Source organism: Eutrigla gurnardus (assembly GCF_963514095.1).
Source record: "Eutrigla gurnardus genome assembly, chromosome: 1".
Lineage (NCBI taxonomy): Eukaryota > Metazoa > Chordata > Actinopteri > Perciformes > Triglidae > Eutrigla > Eutrigla gurnardus.
Window position 1 is genome coordinate 8,334,162 of NC_139915.1, and position 25,455 is coordinate 8,359,616.

Consider the following 25,455-nt stretch of genomic DNA (forward strand, 5'->3'; position numbering starts at 1 on the left):
TGAGCCACAGACTGCTAATTATCTGTTGGATCAGACCTTTGACAGAGTCGTTCATCCTTTATCCTGGATAATGTTACAGTCTAATGCCTTGACGTTATGTTGTGTGCCCATTTTTTTTAATATATATATATCATTAGAAATTGAAGCAAATAATACCAGACTGCTTTGGTAATTATTTGTGTGCTTGTTTTTGTGTGCCAAGCGCTCCCACACTGCTGAGTCTTCATTCTGCCCCAGGGCCGTATCGATCGGCCACCAGGTAAGTGATGAAATTGGCTTTTGTCTCCTGCTGCAAATAGTAGGGGTCTGTCAAATAGAGCTGCTGCCTGAGAAGCAGAGTTACTCCATGTAGCCTTGGACCTCACGTCATCAGACAGATAGTGCCCCTCAACTCCCCCGCTGGCCCGCTATCCCCCCGCTAGGTAAACCTCACGCTTGGTCGGAGTTATTCAGTCACATGGCGCTGTCAGGAACAATCTAATTTCTTGTCCTCTTGGCCAATCAGCAAACCCCTGTCTCATTTCCTGGTTGGACCGGTCGCATACAGACTGCGTTTGTGTGGACGGGAGGGGGGGGGGGGCTGCTGTCCTCACCTTTGACAGTGTGGATGCAGACCGAAGCCAAACAAAGCACTTTATGTCCGCGCACATATCTCCAGTTATAAACACATATGTGCCCCTGTTAGAAACTTTATCGCTGCCACATGAGCGACGGCACAAAAGCTCCATTCTTCCAGGGGACCTGGGGATAACAACAGCACATGGGCGGCGGAAATGACAGACTGATTATGTTCCTACAATGATAGCACTGCCCCCACCTCTCTCACAAACAGCCTTTTGTCTCCGACCGGAATGGACACAGGAGCCAACTCTATTTTCTTCTCATCTGAGCTATACTTAGTTAATGTCAGTGGTAAAGGCACTCTGCGTGTCCGTGTGTGTGTGTGTGGCAGAGAAAGGGAGAGAGAGTGGAGTCTCCATTCACTGGCTGTCACTCCAGGCTAGACTTAGTCGAGGAGCGGAAGCCGAGTCTGTTGGACAGATGTTTGCTAACAGGCCTGTCGATGAGCATGCCCCTGACCTTGAGTGGGAAGAACTTTATTGTCCCGGAAAAAGAGCATAATTAGGCCTTGCCTCAAATTAGACGCAGTCAGGGTGCCCCTTTTCAGCACTGATTAGCAGGTCAGTGCCACAGGGTGAGAAGCGATGGTTATCCTCGTAACAAGGAGCACTCTGCCTCCAAGAGCCGAAGAACAATAAATACAATCAGGGGGGAAAGTCAGCTGGAAGGTGTGTTAACCTGCCGCACCCCGCCCAAGGGCAGATATCAAGTACCCCAGTGTTCGCTGTGTGGAGTCTGGAGGCTTTAGCCTTCACACTGCATTATGTCTCGTTGAGAAATACATTGATGCTTGACCAATTCAGAATGGATGACAAAATTATTGTTTGACACCCAGAACGCAATTAAGTTGGAAGCAACAACATCAAGAAACAGTAGAGGAAGTTGTTAATTTAAAAGATGATATATATATAGATATATATATATATTTATATATTGTGGTGTCAAAGGCTGAGGGATTATACATCCTGCCAAGACCGGCCTCCCTAAGCAGAAGACATCTGCCCGCTTCCCCCAATTGACTCTCGCACATCTAATGACCTCTCCTTCGTATGTACTTGCCAGGTGGGGGCAGCAAAAGGTTCATGGTATTTAGGGTCAAGCTGAAAGTCAACTCCAACTCCGGGGTATCGGAGGAGTAGGAGGAAGTCTGGAGCTTGGGACCCTTCTGTTTCCTTTCTTCCCCATTTACTCTTCTCTTAACACAAGTTGTTTTGCTTTTTTTGATTTTAAAGAAATATAGCAAAATGTGAAATATATATTGTAGTTTTTAGTTTTCTTAGCTCGAATGCAGGCGTATCTTCCTGTCATTTTCCATTATTAAAAAATGTGCATGTGTAATTAGCATGGTAATATAGTATATGCTGTTTTTTTGTTTCTTAAATACTTTTACCCCAACAGTATTATGTCCAAGCACAGATACGAGACATATAAATGAGGAGACACACAGAAACAACATCTGAGGTCTTCCTTCTGACCCCATCATTCCCCGGTTCCCAGCAGAGCGGCGCAGATCTCAGCAAGCATGGATTCAAAGTGAGTGCAGCACGCCCAAGGTCAGTCTGTTAGCCTCTGGTAATTAAAAACAAGCCCTCTGGAGGCAGCAGAGGTTAAACGGGGAGGCTCACTTTTCTGCCTGCGACATTACACCGAGATTACGCATTCTGCTAATGATGTTGGACATCTCAGAAGTATGATATGCAATTAAGAAGGGCAGCCTCTGTTTGTTTAGCAAAACAGAAAAGCTGATGCTAAAGGTCAATATACAATATAATCAATTATGAGGGGGGAAAGAAAACATTGATTTGCTCATGATGCACATCAATGCTTTTTCCCCCCCCTTCTGCAAACACTGGAACATATGTCTGGTAGTAGAACGAGAGAGAGAAAAAATATGTGCATCTTGTTTTTCTTTAATAAAGTCAGAGTGACAGCATGGCAATATGTGCTGGAAAATACAGTGGCAGATATTTGTCAGATTTCTTGCTGCCAGCGATGACGGTGCATTACACATGGAGCCCGCAAAGAATATGAAACTAAAGACAAACAAATTGCCTTAACTATGTAACTATTCCTAATACCAATTGACATCATCTGCATTTTAGGTGAGCACTGCCTGACACTCCTGTCTCTTTGTGTGAGAGTGTGTCTGTCTGTCAATGTCTCATTCACCTCTGCCTGGCCTGGGCACCGAGCACTGGGCTGGATATGAGGGCATTAACTCCGCTTCAGTGCGCCGCACCATTTAAAAGGCAGCACAGCGCCAGCCCTGTTTGCCACAAGGCTTGTACAGGCTCATTGCCCAGGGCGACCAGGCAGGCTGACCCAGGCTAGGCCCAGATGTCAGGAGTGGAGGAAGGCGCCTTGGTGCACTGTGCCGATGCTTTCCAGTATGGCCCAACATCTGTCTCATCTGCTGGCACCCAACCTGCTGGCTCTGACCCCTCCTCCTGCTCTTCTCCATCTTACAGTATACGTATATATGATGAAGTCTATCAGTTTCTCTTTCTCACACAAACACAGCTCATCTTCCATAAGTGTGTGTGTGTGTGTGGGTTCTCCAGGCCCAGGGGCCCCAGAGCCAGCCCTCCCATTCAGTGCAGCTCACTGCATTATCCACTCTATCTGTCCATCTGTCCCTCTGTTCACCACTGCCTCTATCCAGCTGCTCGCGTAGCCGTCCTATTAGCCAGCCTTCCACACGCAGCTAGCATCACTGCACTGCTCTGGGTTACCTTCAAAGGCCGAGCTCCTCTGCTCATAAACACAGAAACAGCTGCTCTCTACAGTATGTCTGTTCTCTCTTTTCTCCCCTCCTCCTCCTCCTCTCGCTCCCTCTCTCTCTTTCAAAGTCAAAAGTGCTTCACTTGTTAATGATGGAAGCCGTCTCCTCACATCTTTACTACACAGGCATTTACATCCAAACAAAAGATAATGTGCGGTTTGCCGCTCTCCCACTTTCTTCCTGTTTGTGCCTGGCTGCGTAACACTCTTTCTTATCATTCTAGCCGTCTAAGCCTCTGAGTACTCCTTCAGATGTGTCGGCTTGAGATCTGGTCCGGGTTGTCGCTGAGCATGTGGGCTTGCTTTTCATCTTTACAGTGCGAGCGTGAGCCGAGGCCGGGCCCAGGTTTGTCGCGGGCCTAGAGGGATGCCAGGGCAAATACGGCGGATGGTAATTGCGGCGGTGAGTGTTAACTCAAGCAGCTCAACTTCCAGCGGTGTAAAGCGAGAGGATGCGATGGGCCCGGACAATTCAGGGGGAGAAAAAGAGCAACGTGTAGACAGGGATTGGGAGTAATTCAGAGAAAAAAACACATAAACTAAGATACTCAGAGAGGATTCAAGGTGTGGATGGGAAATGGGAAAAGCAAGACGGGGAGACAGAGAAAGCAAGCGATAGAAAATGGAGCTTTGACTGAAAGTGAAAGCAGAGGGTTTCTATTTATTCAGTTCTAACAGTAATACTGCTACAGAGACCCCAGATGTTCTGTTTTAACCCATAATGCTTTCTCGAAACCCCAAAGTATGCATCCAATGATAGAAAACAGGACTTTCTCAAAGGTCCTCCTCCTGTTTACTGCCACACGTGGTCTAGTGCAACAGCAAATTAAGTTCTATCCCAAATAGAAAATTCTTTTGTGGAATTAGGGAAATCCCTTTCTTGCCTCCTCACTCGATTGAATATAGTAGGTGTCCGGGCAGATTGGGGTACAATCTGAGCACAATTTCCTCTGTTAGGTGAGAGGTGTCAGTTGTAATCAGGGAGGGACAGGCGGGGGACGGAGCCATTGTTTCCTGCTGGTCCTGGGCTCATCCCCGCTCTGTGTGGGCACTAATGAAGAGGGGCATGTCGCGCTGGGATAGTTTACCCGCCTCCTCTCCTGTGAGTTGAGGACGAGAGCCAATCTGTCAGGAAAACATTGAGTGAAATTGCCTTGTGGTACAGCAATGCCGGGTGACAGCCACTTGCAGACTGCCAGCCACCGGAGTGATGCTAGCGGCCCCGTATTGACAAGCAAATTACAGTCTCCAACACTCAAACGCACCGTGGAAGATTCATTTACATCCATCAGCTCTAAGTCTTTGTTACCTTGTTGGGTTTTCTTCTCTTAGGGGAGAAAGGGCGGGGAAACGGGGGGACGGATCCCCGCCTGTTATGACAGAGGTGATTGTGAAGAGGCTACGTGGCCGACATTAAGACTGACGGAGCAGCTAGCCTCACTGACTGGATGGCTGATCACATTACCTCTGCAGCATCGCGGGAATTAATTCTTCCAATAAGATCATTTTTTAAGGTTCATATATTGCACAATCTAAACTGAGTAAATTGGTGAAAATTATACCTTGCCATGCAGCTGACAGGAAGATATTTTAATTGTGGGGGGGTGTGTGTGTGTGTGTGTGTGTGTGTGTGTGTGTGTGTGTGTGTGTGTGTGTGTGTGAGGGATTGTGTGTATGTGTATGAAGTTTGTTGGGAAGATGAAGAACGGGCTTGGAGGTGAAACTAGAAAAGTTCAGGACAGTTTAAAAGGGGTCAGTGGAATATTGTGCTTGTTGATGCATGCAGATAAACTATGATAAGTAATAAGTGGGGGTGGCTCAGATCACCAGGTTTTTATTACAAATAATCTATTTAGTAATAATGATAATATTTTATTATGTCGTATTTTAAATTCAAAGTAGCTGTCAGATTTATTTTAAATACAGGAGAACCTATGTCACATCTAGAGTGCATCTCAGGTACTTCAATGCACTACTTTCAACTTTCTTATTGTGTGTTCCTCCTATTGAGATTTTTCCATTTATGAGAGTGACATTTTTCAATACTTTTCAATAGTTTAATTTGGAAGAAGAAGGGTGCTGGGGCTATTATTGCTCTAAAAGGGAGCAATAGCAACGGAGCCTGATATGATGTTTTTAATCATGGCAGGCGCCCAGTGCTTTGTAGAGGAAGTGGTGGCAGTCACATGGTGTGTTGATCCCAGCTATGTAGAAAAGGGCATGTTTGACTTGCCATGCTGTTTTAAGGGGAGTCTCTATGCAGGGTAAATAGCAGCCAGCAGGCAGAATATGCGACAGGCTGACAGACTTCAATTAATGGGGAAAATGCACCTCTTTTTGTTTACTGTGTGTTCTGTAAAGGTCGGCCAAGTCATGGTCTTGGAGGCACTGTTTTTGCCCATTCCCAGGGTTAGATACATAATCAGAATAAATCACTCTCCCCTCCTCACCCCCAACCTTCAGATATACGACTGACTCATCTGACCTCATGTGCCATTATAAATAGACCCTCCGTGTCTGTCTGAACCACCGCTCCTTTCCAACGGACACACACACTCCAGGAACATGTCCACATACGACAGCCTCCACCTTTCGCTCTCACGGACGCGCGTCTTCAAACATGAGCAGAGTCATTTAACACCTTACATGCTTCTAATAGCTCCTCTCACGGCTGCATAATGACGCACGGCCCCTCGCAGCCAGCTGCGTGCATTGTCAGAACTTGCCAAGGCTCGTTAACGCCAACAGTGGTAACCTCAGAAGGACAAATGCCACATATATCAGTGTGCTAAGACTTTTCCTCCTCAGTCTTGAGCTCTCTTGTTTAATCTTGACATTCTTCCTTCTGCCGTAGCAGCTTTCAATCGCGGCTCCCTGTTGTTGACGAAGCTGCGGCGGCCACTTAACCATATGTCAGGAGGAGAGATGCTTTTTAATCCTTTGTTTCCTCCATTCGTCTCTAAACAACCGATGTATCGTCTCAAATACACTTAAGGTCTACAATTACTGAGAACGGCAACGGAAACTGGCAATTAGAGAAGCAACAAGCAGCAGCGCAGCTGAATAAATGTGGTTGTTATCCAGCTTCCCATTGTTACTCGTATGTTTTTTCCTTTTCATGTAAATAAATATTAGCTAGGGAATCATTATCACCAATTTGGAAACAAAGATTATGGCGAGCCGAGGGAAGCCCTGGTAACGGTAATACTGATGAAGGTAACAACCTGAAGTATAGAACCAAGACAATTATCTATATTACACATTATGGCCTCGGGTTAAGCTCTGACCTGGGTTCAGCCTTTTTTAAATGCTGTGTGAGAAAAGTCCTAGAGGAGCCTGTAGGGCTTGGAGCCCATCCCGGCGTTTTATGTGGCTCGAAACCCCATCGCAGCCTGACTTTGTATTATATACCATGAGTACATAATTACTCAGATTCTTTGTTCCTCACAGAACTGTAATAAATATTACAGTGGCTCTACCAGATAATATCAATAAGAAGGAGATCCTTTGCCTACACAATCAATTGTCTCCTGATTAATTCACTGGCAGGTGATTAAAGCAACTTAAGTGATTCTCATTCCCTCTAATAACTATTATCTTCCTAACTCCTCTGTCTGCTGGAGCTAGTGGGGATAAATCCTCTATAAAACGAGATAAATTACATATGTAAGGTGATAAGCGCGTGTGAGCTGGGGGCCTCCAGGATTATTTAGTGTGCAGCTCATTACTTAGCGTACAGCTGCTTAGCCATCCTTCCTACCCCGGGCTTGGCGGGCGTCCCTAGCATTCTTTGTCGTAGCACTGTACATACCTGAAGCTGGAGGGGGCTGAGTCCTGACGCTGCTGCAGCTGCCATTGTGGATGGAATGAACTGCACCGGGTAGTTATCACCTGTCAGGGAGGGAGAGAGAGACAACAATGCATACAGGTTCAGACAATGAGCTGGCCCACAGCGACCAGGCAAGTGCCAACACGGATCCCGGGGCCCTCCGCTGCTTTGCCACAGCAATGTGGCACATTGCAACGAGCCCTCGGCTTCAAGCCCAAACATCTGCATTAACAAAAGGGTAAGCTGGTTGGACTGGGGCAGGATTACTGAGGAACGCTCCACACCATTCCCTCCTTCCTCCACCTGCACAGTACTCTGCCTGGAAATAAATACTACAGAGTCTAACAGGTTCTTTGTGTGTGTGTGTGTGTGTGTGAGATCAGAATAAACGTTAAACATCAGCCTTGGTATTCAATTAGCGATGATGTAAAAGGACCAGCATGTTCCCTCAGGCGCTTCATACAGCTGTAGACTTGCCTGGCTATTGTTCAAAACTACATTGTTTGTTTCTCAGCGATAGCTTTGGCAGTTCACTGAAAGCACTTGTATGCGAACTGGTTAGAACAAGTGTGCAGTCGGAATAACAAGGTTAAAAAAAAAAAAAACGCTGCACATTCTTATCTCGCATATTGCTGTGATCAGGCAAGGAAGAATGGGTGTCCAGATAGCAACACTATTCATTACTATTCACTGCTGTTGGCCTGCCATCAGCACGTTTGTCAGAAAGGCATATAAAAACGGCTGCTGTATGAGTGATATCCACGGGGGTACCAGACGCTTTCACACACTCCGGCTAGTGTGTTGAGACAGACAGAACAGCCCCAGTGAGACGGGGCAGTGCAGTGTTCAAGGTGGGGGGGGGGGGTTAAAGCATGTGTCTGGAAGAGGGGAGGTGGGAGTAGAGGGGGTGGAGGGGGGTAGTTGGCCTTCGCTCAGACCCCACTTCTGCCTGTCACTTCTTCTCACAAACATATGGAGCCATTAAACCACAGACAAGGTAAATGTATATACCTTCTCTTTCACTTTGCCCCTCGCCTGCTCGCCGCACTTTGCAATCTTGTACAGCACAGCACAATGTGATACACGCCATGGAAATTCAATCCCCATTTAGTAGCAAATAAAATCACACAGCAGAAGTGGTTTCAAATAGTGCTGGGTTGGATGTGCGGGGGTGCGCTGTGGTTATTTCTATACCTCCTTTTTTTGGGTATCACTTTCACTCCGTCTCCCTCTCTCCCTCTCTCTCTCTCCCTGCTGTCTGTGACGTAGGATTTGGGAATAATAAATGGCTGGATGTCTTTAGATGTCATGTGAAACCTGGGGAGGGTCATGTGCTAAGTGAGCACACCACTGCTAGGGGGTCCTCGGAGCTCCGAGGTCTGGGTCTTGGTCGCGCCGAGAGTCGGGGCACCAGACTCCAGCAGAACGTGGAGCGTTGCCAGGTTAACGTCACTGGTGAAAGGGAATTACATTTAAAACTGTGTTTTGTATTTAACTAGCCACGGCTGGTCCCATGCCCGGAGCCTCGACTCTGAATGCTAAGGGTGGGGGGGGGGGGGGGGGGGGGGGTTCAGGTGACGCCATGGTCACAACAGGCTATATTTCCCTGCTCATGCCCTGCCATGAAATATAAGTCATAGATCTGCTGAGGGTTGACAGATGAAGCGGAGACCTTTCTTAGACCAGATCAAATGATGATGAATGAAGTATTTGACGGCGACCCTCAACCTGAGCTTCTCTTTTCACTGGCTTTTTCGATCAAATTACCAAAGCTGTTCTGCAGAAAAACAGGCTTACATGGAAATGAAAAATCAGGGACACCATTTTTATATTTAATTTCCAAGTATAACTGATGCTAGAGTTTAATGTGAAGAGAGGAGAAAAGTAAAATCAATAAACTCTAATTCATTTACACAGTAACAAGAAAGAAACAAACCTTAAAAAACAGTAATGTGGTAAAAAAAAAAAAAATAACATAAAGGAAATGTCGACTGTCAGCAGGATGTCTATGAGGAAGACTGGCAGAGGGGCCCAAAGACTATGGGGTCATTCTGCAGGTCCATTAGAGGCACATCAGACTCGACGCTGCCACGTCTGTGTAACCAGTGCAAACAGACAGGGAAGTCTATTTGTTTAGAAGATGAGTTGATGTTTCTATGACTGTGCTCGTCGACCATGCAACGCCAGGCCATTGAGCACAGCTGGGGAACGGGAGGTGATGACTTACCACTACGGTGCCAGAATGACTGTTGCCATGTGAGCGCCACGGGGCTGGGGGTCATAAGCAGTGGTCCCTGGGAGCTTTCTCATAAGGATAACATCAGATTAGTGTGCCTTAGTCTTGGAAGTGAATGCTTGGCCACTCACTTCACGGAGAAAGGACACGGCCGCATCCTGTACGCCCTGCAGGTGGTGGTGATAACATTGTACTCTCTGGACATATTGTGAGTTTTGTGTTGGCCGAGGAGAAATAATAGAGGTTTCTGAAATACGTCTCCCGACTCCGCGAGTCATTTTCAGGCCCCCTTTTTTGCTTTCGTGAACTCATGAATTATGCAGGAGCTATACACATGGCGACCCCTGACCATGATTCCATAATAGCTGCTGTTATTTGAACTAAAACATTTTCCATGTCAAACCTATTGCAGAAAGCACCCCCAGTAAAAGACTCCCCCTCAGGCACTTTGTTTAAGCTGTCATGGCTCCATAGTTCCAAAATAGCTGACTTTCTTTTTTCATTCTGTGGTTTTATAGTTAATTCATTAACTGCACTACCACACCTTTTAATGTTCTGCTCCGAGCCCGCCGACTTCCCACAGTTGCCTTTTTTATGTTGTCAATCCTCATCCTTGTTCTATAACAAACAAGTGGAATTTTACCTCCAAATCCTCTCTTTGACAGTGAAATCTTCACTACGACTTAAAAAACAAACAAAGTGCTGTTTAATTTGATTAAATAACTAATAGACACATCTAAAAAAAAACCTCCAGGCTCTTAAGGCATGCGAGGTGAAAAGCTTAGAATAAGAAGGGAGCAATTTAGGCCATGGATGTTTTTTTATTTAACACGTGCAGTGGTATGCGGTGGCACATCTTTAATAGACCCATGGATATGGGGGCATACAAGGTTACTGCTTTGGCAGGGCGTCAGTCAACGTGTTGCAACAATTTTTCAAAAAATGTTTTTAAAATTTCGAATGCTGTGGAGGGCTGCTCTTTCACTCGAATCAAAAAGACAAAAGGGAAAGAAAGAGGCATGCTGTTACAGGCAATGAAAACAGTTATACATGCAGAAAAACCTGTTCCTTACATCACCCACAAGCTATCAACCTTATTGTCTTTTAATGACCCCATTTAACATCAAAAGACATGCTTGTGGGTGACTGTAAGATGTATTGGATCAGTGGAACAGTGGATACTTGGAAAAAAAAACCATTGCAGACCCAACACACTCCTGAAATATACTTTTATGTTGCAGCCATGTTGACATTCCTCTGCTTCTCCACCATATCTATAGTTCCACATGGACTGCAACATTCCCACTCCTTGGTCTCACGTCCAAGTTCAGACAGAGTCTAGCATGCCAGCAGCCTCAAGAATCAGACATTTATTTGTTGCTTTTAAAGTGTGGCAACTTTAAGACTAAAGTGTATAATTATGAATACAAGTGTGAGGGGGGAAAAAAGACTTGGCATGCATAGAGAAGACAAAGCAAAGACTTGCAAGCGTACCTGGCTTATAAGACATTCCCGGAGGGAAGAGAAATCCTTGCTGGGCGGCGGCGGCTGCTGCCAGAGTGCGTTGGTCGTGTGGAAAAATGGGGATCATGAGCGGAGGCATGTGACCCTGGACCTGCTGAACAGATAGAGAGCAGAGATCAGAGAGAAGCATAAGCGTAGGCATGGCACATAGAAACAGTGAGGGGAGGCCAGATCACAGCTCCCGCTAACGCGTGCTGACAGGAGGCTCCGTGGCCCTGACGGCCCTCCCGCGCTCACACAATACCTGGCCGAGCTACGCCGGCTCTTAATCCAAACCACAATTTCCCCTCGGCACATCAAAGACGTATGCACAGTGTTGCCATGTCAGTTAGAGGAAGCGACATGCGCAACGGAGCACGGCGGGTCCACGTCTGTGGAGAATTACTGTACGTGCTGAAAGACGCATTCGTCGCAGTGGATACAACACGTTGGCGAGGGGATTGTTGAATGTTTTACACAGGAGACCCCTCGCCTCAAGGGTCCGACTGCTCACATAATCTTGGGCAACCATTTATTTAGATGATAAAAGCCCGAAGACAATCCAGTAATTTACTACAACTGTTCTCAGCAGTGGAAAAATAGCAGGCTGTAAAAAGTGCACGCTGTATTTCATTTTAATGTCATTGTCTGACTGTCTGTTCCACTCACATATTAACCTTCACCATCCAGGCTGCTGCCGACTTGCCTACTGGGACTAGCGGCTCAAACTCCCCTGCATGTGTGCGTCGGGGGTGGGTGAGTAGTTTATGTCTCAAAAGTGGCGTGTGGGGGTTTGCACACATGTTACAAGGTCCAATCTCACTGTCATTCCCTGCTTCCTGAAAGCTCTGTGATCGGGAGCAGCCCAGCTACTATGGGCCTGCGTGGGTTAATCTAGCGCCGAGCCAGGCCACCTCAGGGGAACCTGCCTGGAAAATGGGTTAATAAAGGTCATCCCCCAAAATAAACACTTTACTGAATGTTTCTCCATTCATCCTTCCTTAAAATCAACTCGCAATAAAACGGGTCTGGGTGCAATTACTGCCGCTGCATTGGGGCATGAAATCAACCTGCTCTGAGCAATGACTTCTCCCCCCATGTTCTGGCTGAGGTCTGCTATGATCTCCACTTTTTCAGCTTGTGCTGCTCCTCCTGTAGACCGTTTACCGGAGCAGTCGCACCCAGTTTCTTTCACAGCTAATATGCCAAACCTACTTAAAACTACTTGATCGATCTGTCCAGAGGTGCAGAGCTAGACTGAAAACTAAATAAATAGAACCATTTTATGCTTACTGAGCTTTTGCAGAAGTGCAAGTGCAGAAAGTGCATTATAGAAGAATAGAAAAGTATGTAATTTTTCCGAAAAGTAATCCTACAAAATGTGCTGTTGCCGATGAAAAATAAATGGCCGAGGAGACTGCGACAAATGGCCTTAAATAAAACATTTCTTTATAGGGATTTGAGTTCCAAGTTTCCAGGCTAAAATGGATGAGAGATGAATCTTGGCCTTGCATGTATGGAACATATGGAAAAACACAATAATTAATGTCACAACATGAGGTCGGGCCAGTGACAGGCGGGGGGAACACTGGGGAACACAGCTTTTCTCTGTCTGTGTATTTGGACTGTAAAACCAGATGGAGGCTGTTGCTGAATGTGCAGTAGTCACGGGGCAGAGGAGGGCTCCCTCAAGTCCACGTCCCTCCAAGTATGTTGTACAAGTGTGTTGCTGGGTAGTTCATGAATTAACTAACATGCCTCAGCAGTAAATTTGAAGTTACTTCCATTTTTTTTCTTTGCAAATTAACATAAAAGTAACATAAATGAACATTCTCCTAACACTCCGAAGTGAAACATCTTTGTAAGACGTCTATGCTCGGGCAACCTTACTGGTCTAATTAAATAAAAAATCAATTTTTAAATCATACCAGCAAAACTGACAATCAGCTGCTTCACATGAGGAAATAATAGAAAAGATAATTATTTTCCCCACACAATCCCATAAATTATTATTAAAAGACAAAGCGTGCCTGCATTAATGAATATGACTGAATCATATAAGAGATGTCTAGATTACACACAGTATATATAGAGAGAGAGACAGCCAGCAAAAGGCATCAGAAACTTGGACGCATTTTTCTCCGGCATTAAATGTAAATTACATCATTTCATCTGGGATATCAGCTTTTATTACTATTATTATTTTAAAATATGGAGCAGAATATACAAGACTCACCGAGGCGAGGCGGAGTGTAAATGCGCATTGAAGGGGAAATAAATGCATTGAGTTTGAATAGCTGTGATTTGCGGTAATGAGCTCCGCGCATTAAAGTTTAATTTACGGCAACTAATGTCAGAGAAAGGCAAATCAAAATCTGAGGAGCTTCAAGGTGGCAACAAATAGTGGAGGTTAGTTGAGCTGTCAATTAACAGCTGGCACAGTGTCTGAGAAGATTACAACATTTTCACAAGTGCTTCTTTTTTTTTGACAGCTAAAGTAAAGTAGGAGAAAAAAAAAGAAAAAAGAAGTATATATTATTATTTAAAAAAAAAAACGAGACAGAAATTGTGTTGTATGTGTGGCTTCCCTCTGTTGCTCCAACCTCGCCTCCTTTAAGAGTTACCCTCAAGTTCATCTATGTATGGGCTGAGTGCCCGGGACATTTCTATTGCCAAGATGATCTTGAAGAGTCGGAGAATGAAGGAGAGCAGATGTTAGCGGGGCACTTGGGCAGCGTCCTGCCTTCTCCTCGTAAATACAGCGGCATTGTTGTGCTGGCACTGCTCTTCTTTTGTCTTAGCACCGCTAAGTACTGGATAATGTCATTTCACACCATCTGCCCCCAGGCTTCATTAAAGATACATGAATGGGCTATCTTATGAGGAACAGGTGCTATTGTTTGTCCCTCAAGACCCCGCACTAAGGATCTGACTCGGAATACTTGAAGAGGAGCATCTGTAGTGATCAGTCAGACAGACTTGGCCGCGGCCCCCGTCTCTGCTAGCAAGCACTCCAACAGAGGTTTCTGGGGGAACGCAGCCTTCTTGCAACATGTATCATCAATTCTGATGACCCGATGAAGTCTGTACCAGGCCAGCACGCAATCTGTTTCACTCTCAAGGAGACGCTGGTGTTTGATAAATAGAACCATCTTGCAGTTCTACTATGTAGATGCCATATTGTGGAAGAGTTCATTACGTTTGTTTGAGTCTTCCTTTATTTCTTTCGTAAGAAAAAAAAATATATAGGACAAATTGTTGATTATTTTTGCGAAATTTTGTTCATTATTCCATCAAACATTTAATTCAGCAAATACATTTCAAGAGTACGCCGTAGCCAAGTTAAACAGGAAAGCGCTTACAGAAGCTCAACTGAGCGTGTGCAGTGTAGCAGCAGCTCAGCCTGAGGTCAGACTGCAGAGGAGGACGACTCACAGAGAGTCTCATCTCTGATGTGTAAATACACGAGGTGTAAAAGACGGGGGGACTTCAAATTGCTCCTTTTATTTCTCCTTGCACTTATCACACACACACACACACACACACACACACACACACACACACACACACACACACACACACACACACACACACACACACCATGAATGCTGTCCTTTTGCTTCTACTAGATTTATTTTTTTATTTTTATTTTTTATTTATTTAATGAGGCATACTTATGGTGAAATACAAATATTAATTAGCATATTTTAGTGGAAAGATGCGCTTTATTAATAGTTTTTGATAAGCTGTCATTAAAAAAAAAATTCTCACTTGTTTCTAGGTATGTGTTAAGCTCAGGTAATGCTATAAAGTATTTGTACTGCACCTACAACACGCGGGCAAGCCGCTCCAAAACACCGAGTGCTAATGGAGATGTACAGCGCATTACAGCACTGACTCGGGCCCCTGTCAACACCCATGTTCCTCACTGTCTGTTACAGCCTCCACAAAACACACAGGAGGCTTGAAACCCCCCCCTGCTGCCTTTTCCTCGGCGCCCCCTAACACCAAACCACGGTCAAGTTTTCTGCTCGCTTTGCACCACGATGCACGATGGGAATCAGTCATCAGTATTAACAAAAAAAAAAAAAGACAAACACCTACCTCATTGTCACTGTGTTTCATGGTTATTAACTTGAAAGGACCTGTGAGATCCTGGCTGGAAAATCCTGATTAATTACTTGACACCTTTTAAAACACCTCTGACACATATGCTTATCTTGGATAAAATCTGCATTCATTTGCCTCAAGGAGACTTATGACAAGTAAAACATACTGACAAGCATACGATCGCAGGCGGCCAAAAATGTCTGAGGAGCTCAGAGTGATGATGTTCTTAATTCGGTACGATCATTTATTCCATAATAGGTGCGCTTATTATGGTACAAAAGAAAGGATCAAAATTACCAGTGATCATTTAGAAGAGGACGCCCGTTTCACTGACATCTCATTTTAATAAAATTACCTCCACACTTAAGTCGCTGTCGGTATCCGCAGCTCTCGCTAACCTCCTCTTTTCACATTTTCTATAGGAGGGGTTCTGTAATTTCACCCAGGGAGGATAGACTCCAGCTGTTGCTTTAAGCAGCGATAGTTCACACTTTGTTCCCCCGTGCTCTCCGCTGAGCTGCACGCTGCACGCCTGCAAGTAGAAATCACCTTTTGTGATCCGCTTAAAGGGAAAGTGATCTTGAGGAAGCTGGCAAGTCTGGCTGCATCCCAACAGCAGCACACACGGTAAAACTGACACTAGACAGCAGGATATGTTTAACACCCACCACTGTGTACACAGCCTGCTGGGTGTACACTGTACTGGAGCCTAACCAGGAGGAAAATCACTCTGTGGAAGTACTTCTGGGCTGTTGAATCCTCTGTGTTGCTTCAGGATTTTTCCCCCCCTGCCCTCATGAAACAATCAACGGTTTTTAAAGCACACATTTCTCCTTTATCACAGGTCACTGATCAGCCCGTCACACCGCCACTGTACACCGGACTGTTGCATCACACGGCAGACACATCGATCCGACACATCCAGATATGATGGTGTTTGGATTTGTCTGCAGCTAATGGTAATCAGACAAATAGATCAATAGATTTGCACAAGCCTTTGATGCGCCAGACTTCAGGTCTTTAGATTACCACCCATTAGACTGAAGCACACTATTCCTGCTTGTCTGCTCTGGAAATGGGCACGCTGGAACGGGGAGGGCAAACACACTGGTTCAGGTCACTAACAAAGGGCCCTTGTACTGGTCAAGTCTCTGACCTTTCTCCTCACTTCCTTCCTGAAGCACGAGCAGCACCCTTCCACTACGACAGTCAGAGATAGACAGCTTAAGCCAAAAAATCAACAGTGCATAAGCGCTGGCCTGGGGGGAAAACGCCCCATGATATTCCTCTGAATTGTTGGGGTGCAGCTACGGCTCTGACAGCAGGCGATGTTTGCTCAGGTCCGCGTGTTAACACTGCACATCAGTCATGCCTGTGTGTGTATTACACTGGCTGCTGTTCAGGATGAAGTGCAGCAAATCCAGACACTTGAGTGAGGTCAGACCGGAGGGAATAACCAATAGATGACTTCTTGTTCCACTAATTCCTTACACAGTGAAACAAGCCCTCTTGGAAAACAGCCATTCCAATATGTCTATATTAAGTCGATGGGAGCTTGAAAGCAGGGTAGTCCAACCCTCTGACCCTCCTAACACACTCCACCCAAAATCCCTCCGCTCCAGCCCTCCTCCGTCTCATCATCGGCTCCTCCTGGCTCCCGTGGAATTCTGGGTAAAGCCGCAGCCTACTGTTTGCTGCCTGGCATCTACAGGATTTCGGCACACTGCTTAATGTAGTTTCAGTATTAAATGTAGCAGGAAGAATAACAAAAGCTCAACCTCCAGTATGACTCAAAATGGTAAAACAGGCGGACAGAAATAAGTAAAACAAACTCACTTATGGATAACAAGTCAGTGCTTGTGCATTTATATTATGGTACACAAATATTAAGATGCAAAAAATGATGTCTAGTTCTGAAATGTGATCAGGTTGAGTAGAAATTGTGTATATGAAGTAATTTGTTCTCATTCTTTAAATTAAATTAACCACATCTCAAAAATGTGATTTATATAGTGAATAAATATCAAAGTCAAGCCTCAAGGTGTGTTTTCCTTTTAAAAGCTTTTTCCTTGGTGCATGTTTATGTGACCAAAGAGAGTTTTCTCTATTCCATTACATTGTATGTTTGAATCTGAACACGCTAGAAGCAAAACACATTCCTGCACACTGACCCCAATGTATGTATGACCTGTGTGCACACCGCACTACAAACCTGTATCACACCCTTAACAAACAGATCATTTCAACAGCAAATTCAGTGTTATGCTTCCAAAGAATATATTTTTTTTTCAAGATCTGGCCTTAAAATTGTCAGTAAACTGGCCAAATCCACAGGGACCCCCACAAAGAGCATGTGGAATAAAGAGAACAGACATAAACAAACTGGGTTTGGGGCCGGTGTCATTACCCTGCATATACATCCTCAATGTATGGAAATGGGGATAAGCGAGATGCCGTGGACCCTCGATGCAGGGGGCGGAGTGAGCTACTAAAGAACATTGGACACAGGCTAGTCAGATAGCTACAAGCGTGTGATGTGAACAGGGCAGGGGGAGTGGGGAAATAGAGGGATTTAAGTATGTGAGGCTTATATAATAATGTGGCTGTTAAGGTTTGAAACATCACATCCTCAACACTTTGGAGGAAGTGGAGAGACATGAATGCCTTTGTCCACTGTTAACTGTTTTTGTGTTGAGCAAAAGAGTCATAAAACATAATGTATATTTCCTTTTCCACTCGGTATTGTCTGTGTTATATGTCCATATGTTTAATACTTTCACCTAATCTGAACTTGAATTTGATCAAATATGATTTTGTCCATCCCTTATTTGTATAATGATGTTGTCCACATACAGCTGGGTTTCCCCATCCTCGTCAGTCTCCAGACTGATGCTCTGTCTTCACTATTACCGCCCAGCTGCCGAGGCCACGCATAACAACAGAGCCCATTCTGTTGTTCGGCAGGAGGGGCACTTTATTACAGACACCAGGGTTTTGAGACTTTAAACATGCTCATATATCCTCACCTGAAAATGATTGATGATTTCGTAAAAGCTCATAGAGTTAACATGAAGAAAAGAGAGGAAAAAAAAATAGCTATTTTGTCGAACTGAGAAAAAAAAAATCAGTTATTGTCTATGAAAAACTGTGCAGGACAAAACACCTCATTCATTGTGTACCGTTCGGGACCGCTCAGACTCCCCTCCGCCCCAAAAAACAGAAAGCTCTTTTTTTTGTTGCTGAATGCTTTACTTTGCCACCCCAGTCCTAAGAAAACACGCGGCCCTTTCTCCCTGCCGGCTGCCCGTACACAGTAGAGCCTATTAATGCGGCTCCCTCTCCCTGTGTGTGTGCCCACTGCTGAGGACGATGGCCTTGCATAGCCAACGCAAAGACAAAACAGTTTGCACAACATTAGTAGAGAAAACACAGTCCATGCAGAGAGGCAGAGGAAACTAAATCAACATCACACTGGAGGATTTGTTCTCCCTCAACTGATATTTTCCTTACGAGGGTCGGCGTACAATGGATGTTAAGTGTAGGCGCCCTGCCTTCGTCCAGGGAAGGTCTGTGGGGCCATGAACAGGTGCTTTATAGTGATATTTGGACAGAAAATAAACGTCGCCTATTCATATATGTATGGAAAGCAGAGATGTTCAGTTATCAGGATGACTGAGCGTCGATTCATTTAAAAAGAGCATATTTTGTCTTGTGTCAGTTATTCTTGTCACTTGCGTGAACTGAGAAGACGGGTTGTGTCGTAAATGAACGTTACAAAAAAACCCCCTCAGGTGACTCACTTTAAGTAGCCCCTCAGGTACGATTTCACATATTACAGCCGTTCATGTGGCACCTCTCAGATGGAGCCTCTTAATTATCGCTGCTTAAACTGCTGAGGTGTCTGAATACAAAAGCCATTTGCACAAAAGCGTGTCTTTTCTGCGTGTCATTTACCGCAATAACGGCTGTATGTTTGTCTACAGTCCTACCTCGTTGGCAAGGATATGACACAAGCGAGCATATGTTCCATTTGACAGCTTCTAAACCGTCTCAATAACAAGCCAGTGATCAGTTGTTGCACTTAAAAAATCCACGAGAACGGCGTCGTGATCTAATGGCACGAAACCCACACACCGTTCAAACGGCGTCTCCTGTTTATGTTCCCGACACAAGACTTTGTTTTATCAGACAACTGGACGCCGACTGTTCGGCTTCATTTGCCATCGCCGCGGTCGTATCTATTACACCTTTTTGTGCATCATTAAGTTTTAACAGGGCGGCGATGGCTTCGTTGTTTAAATTGCACATTGCTTTGTTTAACGTCAGCATTTCTTCTGCTTCCTGACAAGAAGTCACAATTCATAACTAATTGAATGGATCCCTCCCTCCCCGCCGACCGGTCCACTAAACGGAATTTATTTGTATCCAAGTAAATATATTAAATCAGGGAGTGGGGGGCTGATGAGTCGGGTCACCGCTTTCTTTTATCTTCAGTCTTACATGTGCACATCTTCATCAGCTAACAGTCTCCTTAAATGGAGGATGGACATGCTGGACTGAGCCCGCCTGGGCCAGAGCCAAGCCCGTCTGACTAGGCTTAATGCCCCCACATAATCCTCCTAGCAGGCTAAGCAGAGCAGAGCTCTTCAACATAAGGGAAAGCATCATGAGCCTGCACACACACACACACACACACACACACACACACACACACACACACACACACACACACACACACACGATCATTTCCCTGCTCTATTATTCTCTTATTATCATGCTAACAGTTCCAATCTAGCTGTGCTAATTGGGGGGACTTACACATTCTCTTTAACAATGTCTATTTCTGTGACTTCTTTTCTTTTTGCCAGTGCATTAATAAGAGTCTCACACTGAGAAAATAATTTGTGCCGGGGAGACAACAAAAGCATCCGAGAATACACAAATTAGCGCTATTATATTTGTGCAATTACCACACAGCCCTGTGTTTGTTTAAACTCATCTGATTGATTTTAAATATTTACCATAATGCGGTAGTTTTGGAGTCTTTACTTCTCTAAATTGGTCACCAAACAGAAGCAGTGCTTTCATTTATTGCACTGGTTAGCATGCATTTTCTATTTTATATGAACAAAGAAGTGACAAGAGAACAGTACTAAAAGCTAATATATCATACAGGCCAAACACCAATTTGACAGCATTTCTGGTTCATGCTGGGAGATCTGGTTGGAAAACTATTTGTTCAGCATTAAAAAGTGGAATGCTCAGCTTTAAAGCTCGACATAGAAATGGTAACAGCCTGCTGCAAAGCATAATGGCAGAAGCACCAGGCTGTGTGGGGCTAGTTAATACAGTCTGATACAGGCCAATTATTAGGGGGCTTCAGTGACAAAGACCTTACATTGGATTTTGGTGCAAAAAAAAAGCAACAGCCATCATTAAAAAAAAAAACACACAGTGTGTTTGACTGTGCAGACTGTACAGCCAATGAACACAGATGACAATTTAACAGAACTTCTCCTGCAAATTATTTGGTTTCTTTGTAGCAGAGGGAAACGGAAGATCCGTGTGCGACTGACTAAAACACACTTCTAAACATCTCAAAGGACATTTCATTGATTCATTTAATGCCATCTTTAATTTCGGGACCTTAAACATCGAACCAGGGAGCCTCAGCATGACCCCCCACTGCTCCTTTCCACCATTAAAGATACATGTGAGAACGCCTCTAAGACTTTGAAGTATGCAGTGGACAACAATAAACCTTTTCTCTTTTAACCTCAGGTTTCTGCTTTTAAATGGGAGGGCTGCACACATGCTGTACGTGTGTTTGTGCATCTTGGTGGACACAAGATTAAAGGGAGGCTGTAGAGAGGAGATAATGTGTGCGCTGTCCACAGCACAGTGGAGTTGGAAATGCAAGACAGGTGATGTATAGGGAGAGAATGAAAAGGTCAAAGGTTAGTTTATAGAACCAGACCTGCCTGATGAACAGATCATTTCAGGGTTTTTTTTAGAAAAACGGGTGTGTAAACAACACGGCACACAATGGCCGCCATAGAAATGCGTTCTCTCTCAGATGTCGGGTCTCGCGGCGTACCCGGGGTTGGCACATCAATGCCGCGGCCGATGACGGACAACGATGTCATGACATTGTGATGTTTGCAATGGATAAACAATTTAAATGAAATGCTGTGGATTAAAAGTACCCCTCCGTTTCATCCAGCCTGTTTGTGAAGATAAAGTTCACCCTGACCTTTTCCGCCAATATTTATTCTCTTGATGTGTATATCAATGCGTGGGTCCCTGTGTGCCTGTGTACTGTAGGCGATCGCCTCTGTGCATAGAGTCGAACCGCGGTTTGTATCCTAACGGACCCAAATCCTTGAGGAACGCGTGAACCATGCGAGAGGTGGGGCAGATGGACTGTCACTTGAGTTTCATAGAGCTCCACATCGCACAAGGGCGTTTTTATTTAGTGACCAGAAAGACTTTAATATACTGTGCTGGCGTCACCACTCTGCTCACATCTAAGTAACATACATCTCATGTACTGTAACAAGGAGCCAACACTCGCTGCTCATCCGTTAGGAGCAGGAGAAAGTGGGTGTGATTATTAAACGGAAATAATGCTCAGTGTGCCCCGAGTCAAAAACACAACAGTGTGCTCATTAATTCTTTTTTTTTTATATTCTCCCAGTCCCCCCCCACAGACTCAGAGACATAAGTAACTCACGATATAAAGCAGCTAATATAGACGTTTAATTGTCACGTGTTTCTTTTCAAACGTTCAACTGAATCAAGAGTTGAGATTGAATTAGTGCCAAGATGATTTCAACACCAATGATGGACTGGAGGAATACTAACAAGCTGAGGGGGGAAACCACACAAAGCCTTGAGCTTAAACTTTTGATAAGCCTCTAACACTGCAATCAAAACATCTGTTATCTTAAAACAAGTGACATTGTAATCCCGAAGGACAAAGACTTAATCTCTATCCCTCTACTTGTAGGAACGATGGGAAAGGATTTAAAAAAAGAAGTAGCGAGATGGCTATTCAAAGGGGAAACTTGATTAAACTTCAAACCTCACTAACAAAACCTCTGTGACTACACAGGTTCCCTTCGATCCACATGCAGAAACCCCTTTAAAGAACACGTGTGGCGTGCCAACTCCAATCTCCGCTTGCGGTCCCCATGGTTTTTATTGTTGGGGCAGTTTACAATGTCGACTGATGTGATCGGTTACATCATCAATACGAGGCCTTAGTGTGGAGGCTCTCTCTTGGTTGTCGCCCCGAAGCCAAAACAGAAGGACTTTGATGGCCAGTGGGGATCTCCAATAAAGTTTAGTGCTCTCCATCCTAATAGCAGAGTAACTCAATCCCCCAACACTGCTTAGTCTGTCACATACAGGCCGGAGGCTTGTTTACAGAACTAATTAAGTCAAAGCTGTTGTATATTAAAATGGCCAGAGCATTTTTTTAAGAGGCAGCAGTAATGAAAACAGAGTGGCAAAAATGCCTGCCCCTATCACTCTTTTATCTACTGTCTTTGCTACTCCGACTTGAGAGGAGTGGCCGTCACCGCGCTGGATATTTGGAGCAACTGGTTTAGGGAGAGAGAACATCTTCTGCTTTAAAGGACTCGCTGATAAACCGGGTTGCAAACTTATTTGAAGTATGGAGAGAGATCCCTGTTTGTTCTTGGTAGGTGTTCTGTCTGCAGCCAGCAGAGGCTGATGGGCAGCGGAACAGACGGTTTGACCGCTGGACGCTATTTGTTTAATTGTGGATGTGGTTTTACTTTTTCATCGGGGAAGATCTGTGGCACATGTGGTCAGGGGAGAGGCCGGACTCCACTTGTATCTCCATTCAAGTGTTTGAAATGGATGTTTAGAAGTGCGTTCCCATACACACTCAACCCCCACCAGCCGCTCCCAAAACGTATGCATCAAGGAGAATTTTCAGGTGTTATTTGCCTTTAACGTTGTGATGAAAGCGAGGGTCTTTAAAAGTGAGACGCATTAGGGCTGTGCCCTTATGCTCAATGAGCATAAGTAAAGGGCCCTCCATGATATGAGTATACTGGCCCCTCAGTAGTGGATAACGCACTTCATTCCAGAGTGTTTTCCAGACAGAGTGTCGTGCTCTCTGCGTCTCTACAGTGGAATTATCTTTCTAATAGACTGTCCAGTGTTGAAGAAGGAAGTCCAGTCGTGTGGCTTCATGAGAACACGTTGACAGTGTGCCCTCTCTCTTGCAAAGAGCTCTCTGAAGAGGCATTTTCATGTCCTGGCAGTAAATCCGGTTGCTACCTCAAGTTTGAAACCAGAACTTTGCTTTAGAGTGCATCAGAAGAACAACTTGTTTATGACGCCCCACAAGGAACATGATCTTTAGAGAAAAAAGCACGCTATGAGGAGTGCTTAAAAAGCTGCTGGAGCAACGACTTACTAGTAAATGAAAGGAGGAGACGGGGAGTTCTCAGGAAGAAGAACAAGCAGTGAAAGAGGAGGTGAACGGAGAAAGGATGTGCCTGACACTAAACACACCCAGCAGGATAACGCCAGCTCTCAGCCTTGACCACTGTCAGCGACCAACCCTGGATAACCCTGAAGTCTAGCCGTGTCCAGCTACACGCTGCCTGGGTGGTCGTTCATTACACCACGCTGCACTGTTTCACATAACAAGGCGATGCTCAAACACACACACAAACTAATGACAATGTCGACACACATTAAAAGAAGAAAAAAAGTACAATATCAGCCAGGCAGCAGAATGACAATGTGAGTTCCAGTTGCCCCAGCGCTGTGTGAAATCATACCACGTTGCCCTTCTGGGACTCACTCGTTTCAGAGGCATTTACCAGCCTCTTTCATGTCCCCCACCTCCAGGCTCCTCTCCATCAACAGGAATCATTAGCTGCTGTTGCCCCCCCCCCACCCCCACCATCCATCCCCTTCCCCCCTTTTTTTGTTAGTTAAGATGTGCTAATTATTCTCCTCCATATTTTAAAGCCCTCCCGAATTACCAACAGGCAATTAACATTTGATGAGAGTGATGAATGTTAGTGTGACACAAAAATTAAAGATAAAAAGAGTGAAATTTAAAAAAGGAAAAAAAAAGAAAAGATGAGAAGGAGAGGCTAACAGTAGTTAGCAATGCTATTTGCTTTAATGTCTAGTTTTTATTGATCTGTACCATTAAATCCAGACGCGGACCTCGCGGTGACAGCGACGGCACCAATTACACAGAGGAAGAAGTGAGAGGTGTAAGCTGTCGAGTGTCGGAGCGCCAACAGAAGCACGTTCACTGACCTGGATCTGTTGCTGGAGGAGGTTGATTTTGTGCTGCTGCTGCAGGAGCTGCTGCTGTTGTCTCGCAATCTGGTTGGAAACAGAAGTAAAGATGGGAAATGAAAATGATTCCCGATTTAAACCGATATCAACAGAATCAGGAACTAAAATCATGTGATTGGACTTTTCTAGATGACATTATATACAGTAGCAGCTGTGGGTATAACACCAGACATGCTGCTCCTTAAATGCTAGGTTTTTAAAATAGTGGTTACAATGAATATGATAAAAAACAGAAAATATTACATTTCTTTTCTTGGTCGAACTACGGCTTTACAGCCATTTCGCTGCAAATTCAGACCAGAGTGTATTTTAATATTCCTAATGAACATGAAAGGAACTGTGTCAACTGTATAGTCAAAATTAGCAGTTCATGATTGACAGGCGGGATGAACGCGGTTATGATGGAGATGACTGGTACGGGTGACGGAGGTCCCGGCCGCCGCTGAGCGACGAGCAGCCACGCGGCGATCCTTCTAATCCCAGCAGTCCCCCTTTCTACATGCCCACTTCATTGAGCATGACAACCTAGTTCTAAGTGTCATTTAATTTTCATTTTTAAATATAATTACAAAGTGTTCACTGTAAGATATCGGTCGTCTGCAAATGTTTCGAGATTAATTTGTGCTGGCTTCCTCGCGAGTGTCAACAGTTAATTACTGTGTTGTATCTTGATGGCTTGATGACATTCTGGCTCTCAGCGGGCTCCCTTTCTCCCCCCACACCCCTCCCCCCCCTCCCCTCTCTCTCTCCTCCCTCTCTCACCCTCTTTCTTCCATTTTATTAATCGTCTTCCATTTTGAAATAAGATCAAATAATACAATATTTTACATCACTGTTCATGTATGCTGCAAATGTCCACAAAGCCCACAGTGTATTTTGCAAATTAACATCATTGATTGAAAGAGAAATCAATACTGTTAATGTATTATTAGTGTACTATGACCAAATGCATCATTCCAAGGTATATGGTCTATATCTTCATTTACCACAGGAAGGTCTCAGAGTGTGCTGAGAAAAC

General features: G+C 44.7%; 1 protein-coding gene across 6 annotated transcripts in view; it reads right to left on the minus strand.

Annotated features, from left to right (window-relative positions):
• Positions 1–25,455, minus strand: part of sox6 (SRY-box transcription factor 6) — a 128,274-nt gene that overhangs the window by 26,385 nt on the left and 76,434 nt on the right. For 5 of the 6 annotated variants that reach the window (XM_084007778.1, XM_084007773.1, XM_084007777.1 and 2 more), the window contains 3 exons: positions 24,396–24,464; positions 10,962–11,085; positions 7,214–7,293 (listed from right to left, as the gene is read on the minus strand). In XM_084007778.1, coding sequence (XP_083863904.1) covers positions 7,214–7,293; positions 10,962–11,085; positions 24,396–24,464 — 273 coding nt within the window. The remainder of the gene's footprint in view (positions 1–7,213; positions 7,294–10,961; positions 11,086–24,395; positions 24,465–25,455) is intronic. The other variant, XM_084007776.1, reaches the window with a different exon arrangement.